The 17957-nt window shown below is 31.7% G+C and overlaps 1 protein-coding gene across 7 annotated transcripts in view; it reads left to right on the top strand.

Moving 5' to 3' along the window:
• LOC148279656 (uncharacterized) overlaps positions 1–13128 on the top strand; it is a 29808-nt gene extending 16680 nt beyond the window's left edge. For 4 of the 7 annotated variants that reach the window (XM_088229613.1, XM_088229612.1, XM_088229608.1 and 1 more), the window contains 7 exons: positions 4–151; positions 2207–2329; positions 3056–3100; positions 3766–3947; positions 6711–6862; positions 9037–9152; positions 11288–13128. In XM_088229613.1, the coding sequence (XP_088085739.1) occupies positions 4–151; positions 2207–2329; positions 3056–3100; positions 3766–3947; positions 6711–6862; positions 9037–9152; positions 11288–11909 (1388 nt within the window). In that variant the 3' untranslated portion in view covers positions 11910–13128. The remainder of the gene's footprint in view (positions 1–3; positions 152–2206; positions 2330–3055; positions 3101–3765; positions 3948–6710; positions 6863–9036; positions 9153–11287) is intronic. The other 3 variants (XM_088229614.1, XM_088229610.1, XM_088229609.1) reach the window with 1 other exon arrangement.
• The last annotated feature ends 4829 nt before the right edge of the window (positions 13129–17957 follow it).

Raw genomic sequence — 17957 nt, 5'->3', positions numbered from 1 at the left:
CAGAAATCAATCAAAATAGGATCAACCCAGAACACCTACTTCAAAACATAGATCCAGAAGCTGATGACAGAACACTATCACAGTGGATGTCTTTAAAGCAAAATACCCTTACTGACGAAGACAAGAAGATTCTAGAAAAACTGAAGTACCGGTTAGTATTTTACAATTCAAAAAAAAAAATTAACTCCCACCATCACCGTAGAATCTCAGGAAATGAAATGACTGATGAAGTTGCGAAGGTGGCCTTACTCAATGGAAATCCCCCCTTGAATTTCAATATTCAAAATTGCGATCAACTCAGTCAGATCAAAAAAGACGCTTTTGTTGGTTAGAATCAGGTTTGGCAAACTTCAAATGCAAACAAAGGAATTTGATACAAAAATATACAAAATTTCATCCGGCGCTCTCCCTGGTATCATGACTACAAATTGTCTAAAAGAATCGTCTCCAATATTATCAGACTGAAGATTGGCCACTGTATTGTAAATAAACATTTGTTTAAAGTCCTCGGCGTGAGTGCGGGCTTGACGAGGAATGCACAGACCACGCTTTGTTTGGTTGCCCCACTCGGGATGCATATCCTTTGTACACCAATCTAAACCTTCCGCTTCCCTTCAATTCAGCTCCTGTTTTGTCAGTCTTATCCCCAGAAGTAGTTGAGAAACTATCCAAATTTATTGTTTTGAATAGTATAAATTCTTAAACTGAAATATATTTGCATTTATTTTTTAAACATTTAAAGCACTCCATATGGCACAAATCATCCTTGTTAAGATGGGTTGCCTTAACTAATTTTTAAAAATTAAAAAAACTCCCACCATGCCACTTGTTATGGCATCTAAAATGATTTAAATTGAATTTTGTCACTGTAAAATTTATTTGTTCTTATTTACTGTTCTTTTAGTTTACTTAAATGCTATGTGAATGTTAACCATTTGTAACGCTAACCAAATTATTGCAACTAGTTGTACAGATTATAAAAATGTGATTTTATAGAAAAGGACATTATTTTAATTTAAGTATTTTTTCATTAAAAGAGACTAGGTGAATTAGGTTTCAAGCTTTAAAACAATTAAAGCAGAAACAATGCTTTCATTTTTACTATTAAAATGACCATATTTTCTCCCTAAATTTATTTTAATAATAACTTTTTCAAAGCTCCTCTATATGTTAGTTAGGTTTGAATTACAGTAAAACCCCTGTTTTACGTTTTTCAAGGGAGCAACAAAAAAGTGTAATACTGAGAAAAACGCTTAAGTTAGGAAATGAAAAATGTATGGAAAGAATGAAATTTCATCAAAATATAATTGTTGTACAAGACTATACTAAATATACTGTAGAAAAGTTGTAAGAACTGTCATGATTGGGCATTATTCATATTTACCAATGATTTAATTAAAAATATTTTGTATTTTTTCAAGCAATACTACAATGTGTTCTTTTTTATTGAATTAAAAAAAATACATGTATTATTAATTTTATCTAGGTACTTAACCTTTAAAACACGAGAATAACAATTTGAATTTGCATAAAATGCTTACAACGATTTGATCCCTAAATATTGGGAAATTTTATTTATATGGTATCACTTTTTTTAGTATGGCACCACAAATTTTCAACTGTCATTTATATCGCGGCAAAACTGTTTCACACTTTTTTCTCTCCTTTTCACATTATGTTTTATTACATCAAATAATATTTCGATTCCCAATTTTTTAAACTTTCTGCATCGTAATTTATTGATGCAAAGACTTTATTTTTCCTAAACATGCGTCAACTGTATGTCACTATTTAGTAAATAAAGTCTAAATTAGACACTTAAACAAAGTGGTCAATTACACTGCACCTACTTTGAATTTAATTTGAGACAATAATTTAAACATTATTTTATTTACTTCGATTTTATTCTCCATTCACGCGGCGGTGCGCAGCTCGTCTTTTGACGGATCGAATGACTTATGAAAAAAATTTGACAGAAAGCCGGGGTTATGAAAAATGTAAATAACGTTAATTGCGGGGAATATTTAAATAATACTGTATGGAAAAAAATGGGACCCAAATATTTCCGTGTAAAAAGCGGGAAAACATAAAATTGAGGAACATAAAAGTGAGGTTTTACTGTACTTCAGTTGATAGATAACTTATCCTTCTCTGTAGCTATGCAAGAAAGACCAGCATATCATTTTTTATAATATCCTAATTTCAGAGTTAAGATCCGAGCTGGGGAAAAGGTAGAACATAAAGTAGATGGAAGAGTGATGTCCAGGGAAAGGGAAGCTAGAGAGGTTCTGACTATGCAGAGCGATAAATCTCATTTCCATATTTCAAGGTACGTTATTACCTTTCTGAATAAAATAGTTCTTTTTAGTGTCTGAAGAGTTGCATTTGATTCATTTTTTCTATTTAATAGAAAATATTACAATATCTGATAGTTCGGAATTACTTTGACTCAATATAATATTAATTTTAGATTACCAACCTAGCAATCTTGTCGACGAAAGTTAAATATGTACATAGTTAAACTGTAAAGTTAAATCTGTGTGTTTTTCCCATATTATGAATGCTGAAGTACATCAATTAATATTGATTTCTTTTCCTTGACGTTCATACATCTTTAGATAATTATTTATTAAACAAAATGTACAATAATTCATACGTTTTTTTTATAATTTAAGTTTAAGCGTTTTTTTTGTAAAAGTTAATTTAATATTATAACCGTTGCTTGTTTTAAAAATGTATTAACTTATTTTTATACTGTTTTACCCCTTCACAGTATTTGGTAATACGTTTTTACTATTTCTAAAGAAGAAAAAAATCTGAACCATTGAATATTATTACATATCAACACATTTAAGTACTAAAAAAATCATTTCAAAGTTCCCCTTGTCAAGAGTCTTGCCCTATAAAAGGTTAAAGAAATCGATTAGTAAAATTTTATATTGAATTAAAACATGAATTTAATGAATAATCTATCTCTTATTTTTAAAAACAATTTTTTAATAATTTTATAAAAATTATACAAATAATTTTTTTCATATATATTTTTTTTTTACAGAAAAGAAAAGGATCGAGATGAAAAGAAGTCATCAAAGGATAAAAGGTAGTAATTAAAATTTTGGTGCCGACGCTAAAAACATAGATAAATAGTAGCATGAATTTCATGCATTTTTTATTGCACACTTTTATGACAATTAAAATAATACAATTTATTTTAATATTTTTAACCTTAACTTTATTGTCAAACAATTTAATATGTCAAAAACAAGAGGCGGCCTCCGTGGTGTAATGGTCAAGACGCTTGACTCACGCACTGAAGGTTCCGGGTTCGATTCCCGGTGAGAACACAAAAATTTAAATGTGATTTTTCTCAAGCCTGGTTGTTCTGTAATATAATTCACCACTGTAATTGGGCCTCCTGGCCTGTTGTGGTGCAAAAAAACGAAATGAAATAAAAAAAAAAATATATGAATACCATCGATATTGGTCCAATATGTAAGGCTGAGATTGACTAACTTAAGATAGAATTCTATAATTTTTGTACATGCGGAATGAATAAACAATTCAAGTCAAACTTTGAACCAGTAGGTGGAGAAAGGCATGAATCAAATTCCCAAAAGTGGATATATTAGGTCACACACCTAAAATGCGAAGATTGAAGGTAACGACATTCTATCTTGTCCGGTTACTCTTACGAGAATCTGTGTTGTTATTTTAAATCAACAAACTAAATTGCCGGACTACTATTTTACCATCTTTCGTTTCCAGTAATCGTGATTACGACCGAGAAAGAGAAGAAGACAACAAAAATCAGGGAGATTTCAAGCCGTATGCAGGAAGGCGGGAGAAGGATGAACAGATTGAAGACAGATTTGATAAGCAGATTATTGATAAGTCCAGGAAAGGATCCAACTTCCACTCTGTCGACTCCAAAAAGATGCCTTTCATAGGTAAATTTACAATATACAGTATACAGTGAAACCTCAAAATTACGTCCCCGCAATTTTCATGTAATTTTTGAAGTCCCATTGAATTTTGAATTCTGTAGTACATTAAAATCCCAGTTTTAAGTTTTTTTCCCCCGCAATTTAAGTCAGAGAAATTTGCAATCCATACTGAAAACTGACAGCTCAAGAGTCTGAAGTTAGTCTCTAGTCTCTCATTATTATTTATTATTTTAGTATTTCCAACTTGTTGGAAAGTTGAATAAAAAAACATGGAATTTTTCACACCGTTTTTGTGTTTTTTGGTTGTAATTTTACAAGCAGCTTATTGCCGGGCTTCTGGCACGAGTTGGTACCTATAAATTTTCGAAAAATGGATGTCTTCATAAATTGCATCAAATACTCTCTGTTTAGAAAGTAACTTAAATTATTTCATATTTTATGAATGCGAAAAACAATATTCATCTTGCAGTTTTATTTTAATTGTTGATTTGGGAGGAGCTTTTAACTTCAAAATTGCAATATCTCACAACTAGTCAAATTTAGTTACAAACCCAACATTATCGTGTTTTATGAACATTTAGTGCCGCCATTTTTGTGTTTTAGTTATAGTTTTAAAGATGGTTTCTTGTGTTTTACGGGCATTTATTATTTATGAATATGATTTTCAAAAAATTTCTAATAAAAAAATGGTTCAAACATTGCTCCATAAATTTTTTAATAAAAAATTATTTGCTGAATGATTTTCACTACCCTCCATTTACATTCACATTTTTTTGTCGGTCCATTTTAAAACTTATTTAGGAGTTTTACTGTAATGTATTTCTGTATTCCAATACTAGACTTGCTTGCATAAATTTTAATAAACAGAACACACTTAATAGTATTATAAATCTATGAAATGTCTCGCAGCCTTCGTTGGCCTCATGATGTAATGGTCTGCGCATTTGCCTACCACGCAAAAGGTCTCAGGTTTGATTCCCGACACGGTTGATATGAAATATTTATTTAAAAGGTTGTTTTTACTCTAGAATATTTTATAGACTGCTACCTGAAGCGCAAGACTGATCATCTTATCTTCATGTAACAAAAATTATCAAAATACACTGCGATTGGTGTACCAATGCAGTGCCCTATGCACCATTAGGTGCGGAAAGAGAATGATGATGTCTCGCAGCAGTCTCCTGCAATGCTCTCCTCCCTTAGACAAAATTCAGACTTGTACACTACTAAAAATTACTTTCATTTTGGAGAACTTAATATCCAGGAATGGGGATACAGTAAAACCTCGATTTTACATTTTCCCGCTTTTTACACCGAAATATTTAGGTCCCATTTTTTCCCATACATTCTCATTCAATTTTCCCCAATCAACGTTTTTTACATTTTTCTTAACCCCGGTTTTACGTCGAATTTTTTTTTTTTTTCATTCGATCCGTCAAAAGACGAGCCGCGTGAATGGAGAATAAAATCGAGGTAAATAAAAAAATGTGTAAATTATCATCTCAAACTAAATTCAAAGTAGGTGCAGTGTAATTGACCATTTTGTTTAAGTGTCTAATTTTGACATTTTACTAAATAGTGACATGCAGTTGACGCATGTTTAGGAAGAATAAAGTAAAGTAAAGAATAAAGTTTAGGAAGAATAAAGATAGTTTAAATAGTTATCATAAAAGTGCGAAACAGTCCACGATGTAAATAACAGTTGAAATTTTGTGGTGCCATACTAAAAAAAGTGATACCATACAAATAAAATTTCATTTTATGCATTTTATGCAAATTTTTATTTTCATGTTGTTAAGGTTAAGTACCCAGATAATATTATTCATGCAAATATTTTTTATTAATTCAATAAAAAATAACACATTATAATAATAATAATAATCAAAGTTTATTAACAAAAATAACAATTACTTTATATACTACATAAACACTTAGGTAATAGATTTCTCTGGATCATGTCTAGTTTGCCTAACTAGGTACAACCTGTTTTAAGGCCTTGCCGTATTGTTTAAATAAATACAATATATTTTAATTATATCATTGGTGTTGCTCCCTTGAAAAACGTAAAACAGGGGTTTTATTGTAAATCATTTTTAAATGTATAATACATTTTTAATATATGGTGACATGTATATCATTTTAAAATGATAAATTGTTTAAAACTAAATAATGTATTATACTTAAAATGCATTTTCACCAAGAAACATCAGTAAAGAATTTAAATATATTAGTATGTTCCTTAGAGTAATAACCTTTTAGAGTCGCCGATATGGAGAAATTTAGATTATTAACCACGATGTTAACTACAGATTACAGCAATACAATGGACCGTAGTTACTTAGGGGTGAGAATTGCGAGCGCAAACCGAAACCGTCATTTACACCTTGTTAAACTAAAAACCAAACTAAAACCAAACCAACAATTTGAAACGATTTTGCTTAATAAAGCTTAAGGGCTTCTCTAGAGAATTATTACTCTGAGGTGTGTACTTTTTTTTTTTAATGTGTTAGGTACGCAAGCAGCATTAAACTGATGTGTCTACATCTAGTGCGCTGTGTTGTGATTAAATGTAGTAAAACCCCCTTTTTTACGGTTTTCAAAGGAGCAACATAAAAAAAGTATTCTTACTGCACTGGTTTGATTATCCCTTCCGACAGTGATTTTGTGGCCCGAGTATATTTAGTGGTCAACCTTGTCTACAGGTAGTATTCTGCCACCATGTTCGTGTGTATGAAAAATAAATGTTATAAATAATTGTTTTTTTAGGTAAGATGCCCCTATTCAAATCCCTTACCAACAAACCTACAAAGGGTGAAACTGAACAGACTAAACCTGCTTCGGAAGATTGTGTGGAGGCAGCCAAACGTAAACGTGATGAAATAAACGCCCAGATACAAAAATCCGTCGAAGAAATGAAGGTGAGATTGTTATATTTATTTATTAGTTTACAGAAATACAAGTATAAGTGCATGATTTTTTATATTATTTTAGCGATTTCAACACTGATACATAAATTATAAGTAAAATACATTTTATGTACACATAGTTATGGTTAGTACCTACATTTTTTATTTGTTATGTTCAAATAAATAAAATCAAATAAAGTTCTTTGTACTGTTCATAATTTTTTTGCTAAATCAAATTGCGCTGTAAATTAAATATAATTTGTTAGTGATTTTAAATTCCACAAACAAACCATCACGCCGTTTCCCCGTAAGGGTGGTAGGCAGAGAGGATAGAACGCCACATCACTCTATCTTTGCATACAGACCTCGCTTCCACTACATTCATACATCTTCTCATGCACGCACGCCGATTATTCCTACTTTTGACATGTCCATCTTTGAGTATTTGATGGACTTGATCGTGCCATGTCTTTCTCGGTCTTCCTCGTTCTCTGCATCCATCAACATTTGCATCGTAGATCCTTTTAGCCGTTCTTTCATTGTCCATTCGCTCTACATGTCTGAACCAATGCAGCACCCCTTTCTTGATTCTCTCGATAATGCATATCTCAGCCTTACACAGTTCACGGATCTCGACATTTGTGCACCTATCATACATAGTTTTACCACACATTCGCCTGAGGAATCGAATTTTGACAGCATTTAACCTACTTTCATTTTAAATTCTAAATTTGTATTTATGTCGATGCTGATTTATTTTTCAGAAAATTTTGAAACTAACTAACACGCAACATATTATGAAGATCCCTATACTGTTGTATTTTTACAAAAAATAAATAAATTCATATTAATATATTGATACTTTGAAACTAACACATACCTGTGGTTCAAAATCTTGTCTTTGGTTTATTTCTACTGAGAACACAACTAAATACAGTAAGTATCCCAATTTAACACAGGGCTCGTGGAGTTAGTGATGCGTTATTATTTTTTTGTAGTATGTATCTTTGTAAAAATAAAGAAATGTTTAAATAAATAATATTTTGCGTAGGTGTGATTGTGAAATTTTTTTATGTAACAAAAATACACAATTGAGATGATATTGAAGAAAATTAGGAAAGCCAAAATTCCACCTTAATCTAGCAAAACATTCATCAACGACAGACCTGTGGATGCATGGAATGGTCTAATTCAAGAGACAGCTACGGCACTCATATAATTGAATTTTTAAAATTAATTGAACATAATTTTTTTTTTTTTTTTGGCAATTCATCCTATGAAGGATGATATCTGCCATCCACGTAAATGATTTGATGTAGACCGGGATCTTCAATGTACTATTAATAAATTAATATCTAGATAAATAAGATAGGAGCAATTGAACGTACTTATGCAGAAAACAGCCGGCCATAGAAAAGTGAAACTGAGATAATAGCAGTTTTGTGAAAAGGGTGAATAATCTAATCTACACAACAGTTGGAATGTTTTTTACTTTGAGGAATGATAAATAATGCGTAGGTTTTTTTTTTGTTTTTTATAATCCAAAAATTTTTTTTTCTGGCTGACCGCACAACAAAGATGTGCATTTTGCAGAAAACAGCCAGCCCTAGTAAAACTCTGATGTTTGGGTACTTAAATGTAATGAATCATTTAGTTAATTTGTTATAATTACTTCAAAAATAATTTAATTATATATCAAAGGAATTTTAGTGATTTTTTTATACCACACAGCTTAAATTATGCATTTTGCGGAAAACAGCTAGATCTAATATTGAAGACGTCTCATTTTGAAAAACATTTTGTTTATTACAGATATTTTTTAATTAATGAATTTATATAATTAAAATACTTATAAAATACACATAAATTTATTTAAGAAAACTAAATTTCTAGACGCATTAATCATTCCCCATCCAATATATCATAAGATTTTTCTAGTGCTCTGGGTATTTTCTGCGTATTGAGAAATGACGTTTTTGTGATCAACACTATTTTCAGATGGTGATTATTACAGTTTTTTTTTTTATATGAAAACGGCATGGCTGTTTTTAGCAGGACATAGATTTGATCTAACTGCACCCGATAGCACTAATATTTATTTTTCTCAAAATTGTGTACTGCGTTCAATTCATATTAGCGAATAGCTGCCTGCCCATCTAATAATAATATTTTTTTATTGACACCAGGCAAAATTGAAGACCTCTATGGCTATGAAGGATCCTAATTTTCCTGCTCCTGGACTGGCTCACCCCACATCACTAGGTATTGAAACACCTATGTCGTTTCCACAAACCATACACAAGTAAGTCTATGTTTATTAAAACATGAACATAATGTCTGATTATACATAGGCACAAATAGTTGCATGAGTATTTATTTCGGGAAGACCAAGTGATCGCACCACATACTGGAAGATTGACAGGTCGCCGGTTCAAACACCCGTCGAACAAATATCTCACATTGATTCTGCTGGGAATCAAACTCAGGCTCGGCAGGCAAACGCACAGAATTTTTATGTCATCTTTTGAATCAAAGATCATTTTAAATCCACTTAATCAACACTCGATTCCCTAGCACAAGTTTTTTAGGAATGATATTTAAGTCAAAATATTTGGGTGAATGATAAGAACTCTTGTATTTCTTTGTATATAAAGAAATAAAAATATAATATCCCTAATATTTTTTGAAGACAGGAAAAAAGTATGTACAGTAAAACCTCGTTTTTACGTTTTCCTGCTTTTTACGCCGAACTATTTAGGTCCCTTTTTTTTCCATACATTCTCATTAAAATATCCCCCCAATTAACGTTTTTCATAACCCCGGTTTTACGTAAAAAAAAAATTGAAACTCATTAAATCTATCAAAAGACGCCGAGCCGCGCGCCGCTGCGTTTGCCCAAAATGGTGATTAAAATCAAGGTAAACCAAAAAATGTGTAATTTGTTGTCTCAAACTAAATTCAAAGTAGGTTCAGTGTAATTGACCATTTAATTTTGTTGTCTATTTTATTATCTAATTTTCTCTATTTGTATGTTATTGCCTAATTTTGACATTTTACTAAATTGTAACATGCGGTTGACACATGTTTAGGAAGAAGAAACTTCAATAAATAACGATGCAGAAAATTAAAAAATTTGGTAATAGAAATATTATTTGAGGTTAAAAACATAATTTGGAAAGAAGATAATTTAAAGAGTTATCATAAAAGCGTGAAACAGTTTTGCCATGATGTAAATGACAGTTGAAATTCTGTGGTGCCATACTAAAAAAAGTGATACCATATAAATAAAATTTACCAATATTTAGGGAAAAAATCATTGTATGCATTAAATGCAAATTCAAAATTTATAATTTCTTGTTATTAAGGTTAAGTTCCTAGATAAAATTATTTAAACATGTTTTTTTTTATTCAATAAAAAAACACATTCTGATATTGATTGAAAAAATACACTTTTTTTAAATGAAATTATAGGTAAATATGAATAATCCCCAATTATGACCGTTTTTACAATTTTTATGCAGTTTTTCTTTTCCTCACTTTACGTTTTCCTCAGTTTAACACTTTTTTTGTTGCTCCCTTGAAAAGGATAAAGCAGGGGTTTTACTGTAATAAAAAAAATACGTATCAAAACATGTTTAATATGTATAACCGTTTCACTCAGTTGATAGAAATGTGCATTTCATTATTCCATAATATGAATAATGAATCTATTCTGCATATTAGATGCAGTTGAGAGAAGTGGTGAGTGTTATGTATGATATCCCTCTAATCTTTTAACTTATTTAGTACCAAAGATATTAGCTTTCATTAATTTCACTTGGTTTAACTTCAAGGTCTCTAAAATTTTACATTACGGTAAAGCAATTTCTTGCACTTTTCATTTTACATTTTTAGTAATATTTATGTGGTTTTTATTTATTCTGATTCATCATTATTGGACTAATGTTATGAAAATTTTCCTTTATAATTATCAGATAACAATGATTCTATCCTTCACAATAGGGAAATATCACACTTTTTTAAAACAGAAATACTGCCCAGTAAAAAAATATTTTTTGTTACTTATTTGTAGCATAAAAAATGTTTTTATATTTGTAATTTTTAATTCCCGCAAAAACGGTCTTTGCATTGGCCACGCCCCTAATACGTCACAATTCATGTTTATTTGTTCCTGACCATTCACATTTGTTTTGAAAATTGCCACAAATCTTGACGTCACAACTATCAAGGCCAAACACGTCACGTTATATTGTATCAAACAGTGACGTATTTTTCTTAAATTTATTTTTTAAATTTATGTATGTAAACATTTTTCCACAATATCCATATTGGTTTTGAAAGTACAGTTTATTATTGTAAATCCATTTAATATATTTTTATCGGTATTTGTAGTATGTGATATTTTCCTATTATTAAGAATGATTATTTTGTTTTCAGAATACAAAAGACCCCAACTGCCATCATATCGGAGCCTCCCGCGCCCATTGTCGTATCGAAACCGGAAAAGAAATCACCACCTAAAGGATCGAAGAACGAATCACTCCATAAAGATTTTCAAGACGCTCTGGACATCATATTCCCTTCAGATAATCCTGTCAAAAAAGATGAAATACTCAACAAAACGGAACTCGATATCATGACACAGATTCCACCACCTTCGATGAATGCACCGTACGCGCACATGATTCCACCGCAGAATTATCCGATGGGGCCGAACATGGGTCAGATGGGCCCTATGGGTCCCATGGGGCCTATGGGTCCGATGGGTCCTATGGGACCGATGGGAGCGAACAACATGGGGCCGATGGGACCGAACAACATGGGGCCGATGGGACCGAACAACATGGGACCGATGGGCCCTTCTCCCATGAACATGATGGGAATGCCTCCTTCGGGCCCCATGGGTATGATGGGATGGGACTACTCCAACGGGATGTACCAAGGAAACCCGTACGAAGTTCCTCCAGTCCAGCAAGAGGCCCCCGTCAATCGCCACGAGCAAGATGACTTGGCGATGTTGGGAATCGACGCTGAAGATGTTGGCGCAAGTGGATTTTAAATTCAATATCGCATTTATCTAATTATGTAATTGATTGACTAATAATTGTGATTGATTTCAAGTATCGTTTCTTGAAATTTGCAGGCTAAATCAAATACGTTCCACTACTTTCTGCTACAATAAGGGTCCGATGTCTGCAAGTTAAGCTGCGCAACAAGGTTTAACTTAGACCAGACACTGTCTTGTTATATTTAGTGTACTAATGCAGTGCCCTATGCACCATCAAGTTCGAATGAGGGTATAATGATGATGATACCCTATCTGTGTAATCTATGAGTGTAAAAGAATTACAGATAAAAAATATTAATAAAAATGTGTGAACTTTGAAATGATACAATAAATATTTTATTTAAAAAAATAATATGATAAGTGCTGAGCAAATTTCAACAATCAATTCTTATTGATTACTTTTTATGAAGCAAAAGTATCCAAGGTTTATTCGTAACCATTCTCTTATCCACTTGATGGTCCATTGTTACACAGTGGTCACTGCATATCTCAATCGTTTTTCGCTGCATAAAACTAAGACGAGTCTTACTTTGAAAAATATTTTATGGCCACTATATCGGGAATCCCTCTTGCATGGTAGGGTGGCCAAGGCGCTAACTACGAGGCGAAAACAAAGTTGTTTTATTAATTGTAATTATTTTAATTAATTCCTGTTCAGTAAGTTTTTGTTTCTATATTAAATTATCACCTACAAATTATTTGATATTTAATGTCTGGTGGTTCAAAGTAAAAACATTATATTTTACGCAATCCTTAAAACTTTTACAGACATTTGTGTAATAACATATGTATTCAACATATTACAACAGAGGTGAAGATCATTTTAGAGAAGGTAATATAGAAGTCTAGGCATCTACAGGGCTTATGACTTGTCATTAGCCGGTTTAATTGGCCACTTTAATGTATGTATTTAACTCATAATTTGTAAAAGGACGGTTCAATAAGTACCTTTTTTTTCAAAAATATATTACTCATTTTTCAATATAGTTCATCAATATCTAACTATAGTCCTTAAAATGTAACATGATCAGAATGACAGTTGTCAGAAAAAGTGATGACATAACTCTGTAGTATTGTCAAATGAGTTATTTATATTGACACGTGAAAAATCATTTGTATCTGGCGTGTTAATTTTTTTTTTTTATACAATACTCGAAACATAAATCAACATTAATATATTAAATCAGCTTTAAAACTAAAAAAAAAAAAACTAAACTAAACCTTATTATAAACGATGTTCTTACAAGGTTAAATCATTTTGCAAAAACGTTAGAGATGGGACAAATTGATCACTGTAAATTGATGGAATAAAAAAATAATTTATTTCATGTTGTTCATGAAAAAGGTATAAATGTCTAATTTTTTGGTGAATAATTGTGTTAACTATAATAGGCTTGTTTTTGCGTTTTTTATATCAATTTTCGGAAACAGAGTTTCATGATTGCATGAAATAACTGATAAAATCGATTTGATCAGTGATCAGTAATTTTCCATCACTAATGAAATCAGTTTGACAGCTGTTATTCTAATCAAGCTATATTTTAAGGACTATAAATAGTATATTTTTGAATATCGCTTTTATCTTTTAAATGCCGTTCAAATATTTGTTTTTAAAAATAAAAAACAAATCTTTAAACTGCATTTTCTCCATTTAAGCAAAAACTATAGTGCACTGCTTTCTGCATTGGCTGGTAAATACAAACTACAGTACATTCACAGAGACTGGACCGCTGTGCACGTGCAAACCACGAGCATACTTCATGATTTCGCACAATTGGCCCATTTCACGCCACGGCAAATATCTACACAGCATGATAAAATACAATATGGTGAATCAATATTCTTTGTTTTACAATTATTTACTTATTTAATGCTGGGCAAACACAATAACCGGTACACTTGAGACTGACTAATCTCAAGTTGATTTCCTTTTGCTGGATTTTTATAATGAATACTGATTTTAATGAAATTATCATTAAAATATTGTTTCTTCAATTTCACTATATTATTTGAATCGGGTTGCTGACTCACGGATCAGAGGTCCGATGTTCGAACCCCACTCTACCCCAACTTGGTTTCCATTTTCTAATAGTGAGTTATTTACAACTCGTGGAAAATGGTCACCAAAATTGAGATATTTTGGTAAATTATAAGAACGCTAATATTTCTTTTTTTTTTATTGTAAAAAATATATTTACTAAGGCGTTTTTATTGGTATAAGTCATTAACTTTGAAGTTTTATTTAAAAAAAAGAAAAATATAAATATTATCAAATTTAAATAGGTACTAAAGAATCTAATAAATGTCACTCCACTACAATTTTACCATATGTGTGAAATAGGCTATTCTCTGTCGGGTATCACGCGGCTGGTTTGTTTATTTCGAAATTTTTGTTATAATGAACAGACTTTACTGTGAATCAGTGTTAAATTAGTTTTTTGTGTCGTTTAACAGATCTGTCATGAAACTACTTATTGAACCACCTAATCTAAATTTTCTCTTAGGATATAAAACTGGTAATCTGGATTTTTTTCTAGTAAACATTTTTTCATAGTCTTGTAAATTTTATTTCCCACAAAATCACTGAAAATAAAAATAAAAAAACTAAAATCTGCCTATTTTATCTGCACCTTTTTCTAAGACAATGGCATGTATACATAAACTCTTGTCAGATGCCACAAAGTCATAGTATCAAAACAAATTCCATATTAATTTGACTTTTATCTCTTTTAAAGTAAGATAGCATATTTAGTAGCTTCACTTTTTATATCTAAAATGCTTATGTTGTCCTTATTATTCCCTTATTCGCTCCCAATGATGCATAGATCACTGCAGTGGTGCTCTAATCGATGCATATCTGCGATAATTTGTAATATAAATATACCTGAAGGCAAGATGATCGGACTCTTGTTTCTTGTCCAGAAACTATAAATTATTTTGAATAATTATTTCATGCTTACCTTGCCGAGAATCAAACCTGGGATATTTGATTCAAACATCGGTGGTATCATTGGCAGCCTAAATACCGTATTAACCCGAATATAACTCAATGTTTTTTTACTTAAAATATTTTTCTAAAAAAAGCATTTGCATTATATTCGGGGTTTAAGATGAATGACACGTCTATTGGAAGGGGTTTTAAGAAATGTTACATTTCCAACAACCTAGATGGTGTGGACAACATTTTATGAGGAGAAAATGGTACATTAAGAAGTAATCATTCAAGCGACACTGATGATAATTCAAGCAGGACTGAATAAAAAAATCTTATAAAATATCGTAATAGTATAAAATAAATATAAACAATCTGTAGAATCAACTGGTTAAAAACAAAGTTGTTTTGAATTCATTTTATTATAATGAATAACCACAAAGTTATTGCTTCAAATATAAATTTTATAAAATAATTTTTAAAAATGGTATATTTATAATACAATTTACCTAATTAATTTTTGTTATATTTTGGAACATTTCCTTTCGTTCCTGCTCCAAATATATACAAAGTTGTGGTGTATTCAAGGCCAGGTATTCGGGCTAATACGGTATATAAAAATTTAATGTAAAATTATTTTTATAATCGTATATTTAGGCTTAAATTTTTTACCCTTCTTGTGAATTACCTTTATTCAAAATTTTAAATTGCAAAATTTTACTCGAACAAAATTCTTATTTTGAAAATGCCATTAAAATAGATTCTAGGCTTATTATGTATAAATATGTATTTGTGTTTTTTAGAAACTTAATGATGATCATTGTATTTACTAATCTAAACATGGTTGTGGTTCTGTGATAGTGTCGCTGGCTCCAGATCAGAAATCCTAAGCTTAAACTCCGCTCGCCCCACTCTACAACAATTTTTTTCCCATTTACTAATATGGTTTTTTACGACTAACAGAAAATGCCCTCAAAATTTAAATATTTGGATAATTGTAAGATGCAAATACATATGACTTTTTTATGTTTTAGAAAAACCTGTAATTTATTTATGTCCTTATTCTTGTGAAAATAGCCCCAACCTTACTAATTGTTTTATTCTAAAACTTTACCATGCAATAAACTGTCTTTAAATTTATAAAAATGTGTTTTAATTACAAATAGTGCCTCGAAGAAAATGAGACCCTTATTCGTGGGCCTTCCTTGCTTTCATTATCTTACGGATTCTCAACATGATCAGATGTGATGCTTCGCAGAAATATGTCCTGTGATGAAAAAAAGGTTTGATTGTACTGTAACTGAAAATCAAAAGGATGCAGAGTTTCATTCGTAAATACAATCGAATTTATGGAATAAGTAGATTTTTAAGTACATGTTTCAAAATGCCAACAGCTGCTAGCTAATGTCGCATCTATTGTAACGAGTTACACAGAAATAAATATGAACTAAGAAAATATTATGTATATCTCTTAGGTGGATGATTGCATGTGGATCATTATATGCTATCTCTTTTCTTTCTAATGTTGTCGAAGGCAACATAATATTTGCTATAACTTAGGTGTAACTTGTATTCAAATCCAAATTCATTTATTTTACCAACGACATAATTATACTCTCCAATAGCAAGATTTGCCTCTTAAACACAGTTTCACTGATGTGAAAGATGTCGATCTCCAAAATGATAATGTTCAGCTGCCTGACTACTCTTCCAATCGCCATAACCTGAGGCAAGTTGGTTCTGGAAGGCGGGAGGTAAATCAATATGTGCTGACGTTGTCGGGATAACCATCAGCAACATAAAAATTAATGACGTCAAACATGAAAATTTTGCCCAGTTTTACCAAACTTTTATTAATATGGAGATACACCTACCAATTTCGTCAAATAGAGATACTAATTATTCTCAGCTTTTTTACAAGTACACGATGTTTGAATCGCTGCTGAATCACAACAAAATCGACCCACTTCTAAAGCGGATGGTGACTGGTGATGAAAAGTGGGTCACTTACGACAATGTCAAGTGACAGATATCCTGGTCGAAAGCCAACGAAGCGGCCCAGACCATGGCTAAGCCAGGACTGACGGCCAGGAAGGTGTTGCTGTGTGTTTGGTGGGATTGGCAGGGAATACTCTACTATGAGCTGCTCCCCTATGGCCAAACGTTCAATTCTGCCCTCTACTGTGAACAACTCGACGGTTTAAAGCTGGCGATATAACAGAAGCGGCCAGCACTGGTGAATAGGAGAGGAATCGTGTTTCATCAGGACAACGCTAGGCTGCACACATCTTTAAGGGTGCGCCAGAAGCTCCGGGAGCTCGGATGAGAAGTTCTTATGCATCCACCCTATAGTCCAGACCTGGCACCAAGTAATTACTACCTGTTCCTGTCTATGGCCAACGCGCTTGGGGGTACAAATTTGGCCTCAATAGAGGGCTGTGAAAATTGGTTGTCCGAGTTTTTTGCCAATAGGGACAAGGACTTCTACGAGAGGGGTATTATGAACTTGGATTCTCGTTGGCAACAAGTTATCAAACAGAACGGCGCATATTTGACTTAAATCGGATGATTGTAACACTTTTTATAAAGCATTGAAATAAAGCGAAAAATACGAAATTACTTTTTCCCCAACCTATTATTTGTACAAAACAAAACATTTAAAATGATAAATAAATCTTTAACTGCCATATGGATAGGTAAAAATAAACATTTAATTTAGTCACAAAAAATTGTTCAATCTTGTTGAATTTATGAAAACCTCGGCGCAAGATGACCTGTTCGAGCAAAGATTTCACTATGGCAATGGACGGAATGAGAGGCTTGTCGTTTTCAACGTGTATTTGATTTGACCCCCCACCCCCCCCACCCCCCCCCCATCAGATTTTTTGATCTCATTTGTTAAATCTTTCGCATAAAGTCTGATTTCTGGGCTAGTTTGAGCAACGGGGTATTTAAGTTTTTGTCTGGATAATGTTTTTCGAAGTAGTATGTAGAAATACTTTCTATGGCATTGTTATTATTTATGCAATGAAATATACAAAACGTACCTACTTGCCTCGTTTTAACACAAACTCCGCAACTACAAAAGTTTAGACACTGTTAAATTT

The sequence above is a fragment of the Micrasema longulum genome, unplaced genomic scaffold, assembly GCF_059751315.1.
Source record: "Micrasema longulum isolate JH-2025_06_02 unplaced genomic scaffold, ASM5975131v1 h1tg000687l, whole genome shotgun sequence".
Taxonomy (NCBI): Eukaryota; Metazoa; Arthropoda; class Insecta; order Trichoptera; family Brachycentridae; genus Micrasema; species Micrasema longulum.
Note: the sequence above shows the minus strand (reverse complement) of the source record. Positions and strands in the feature narration are given on the sequence as shown.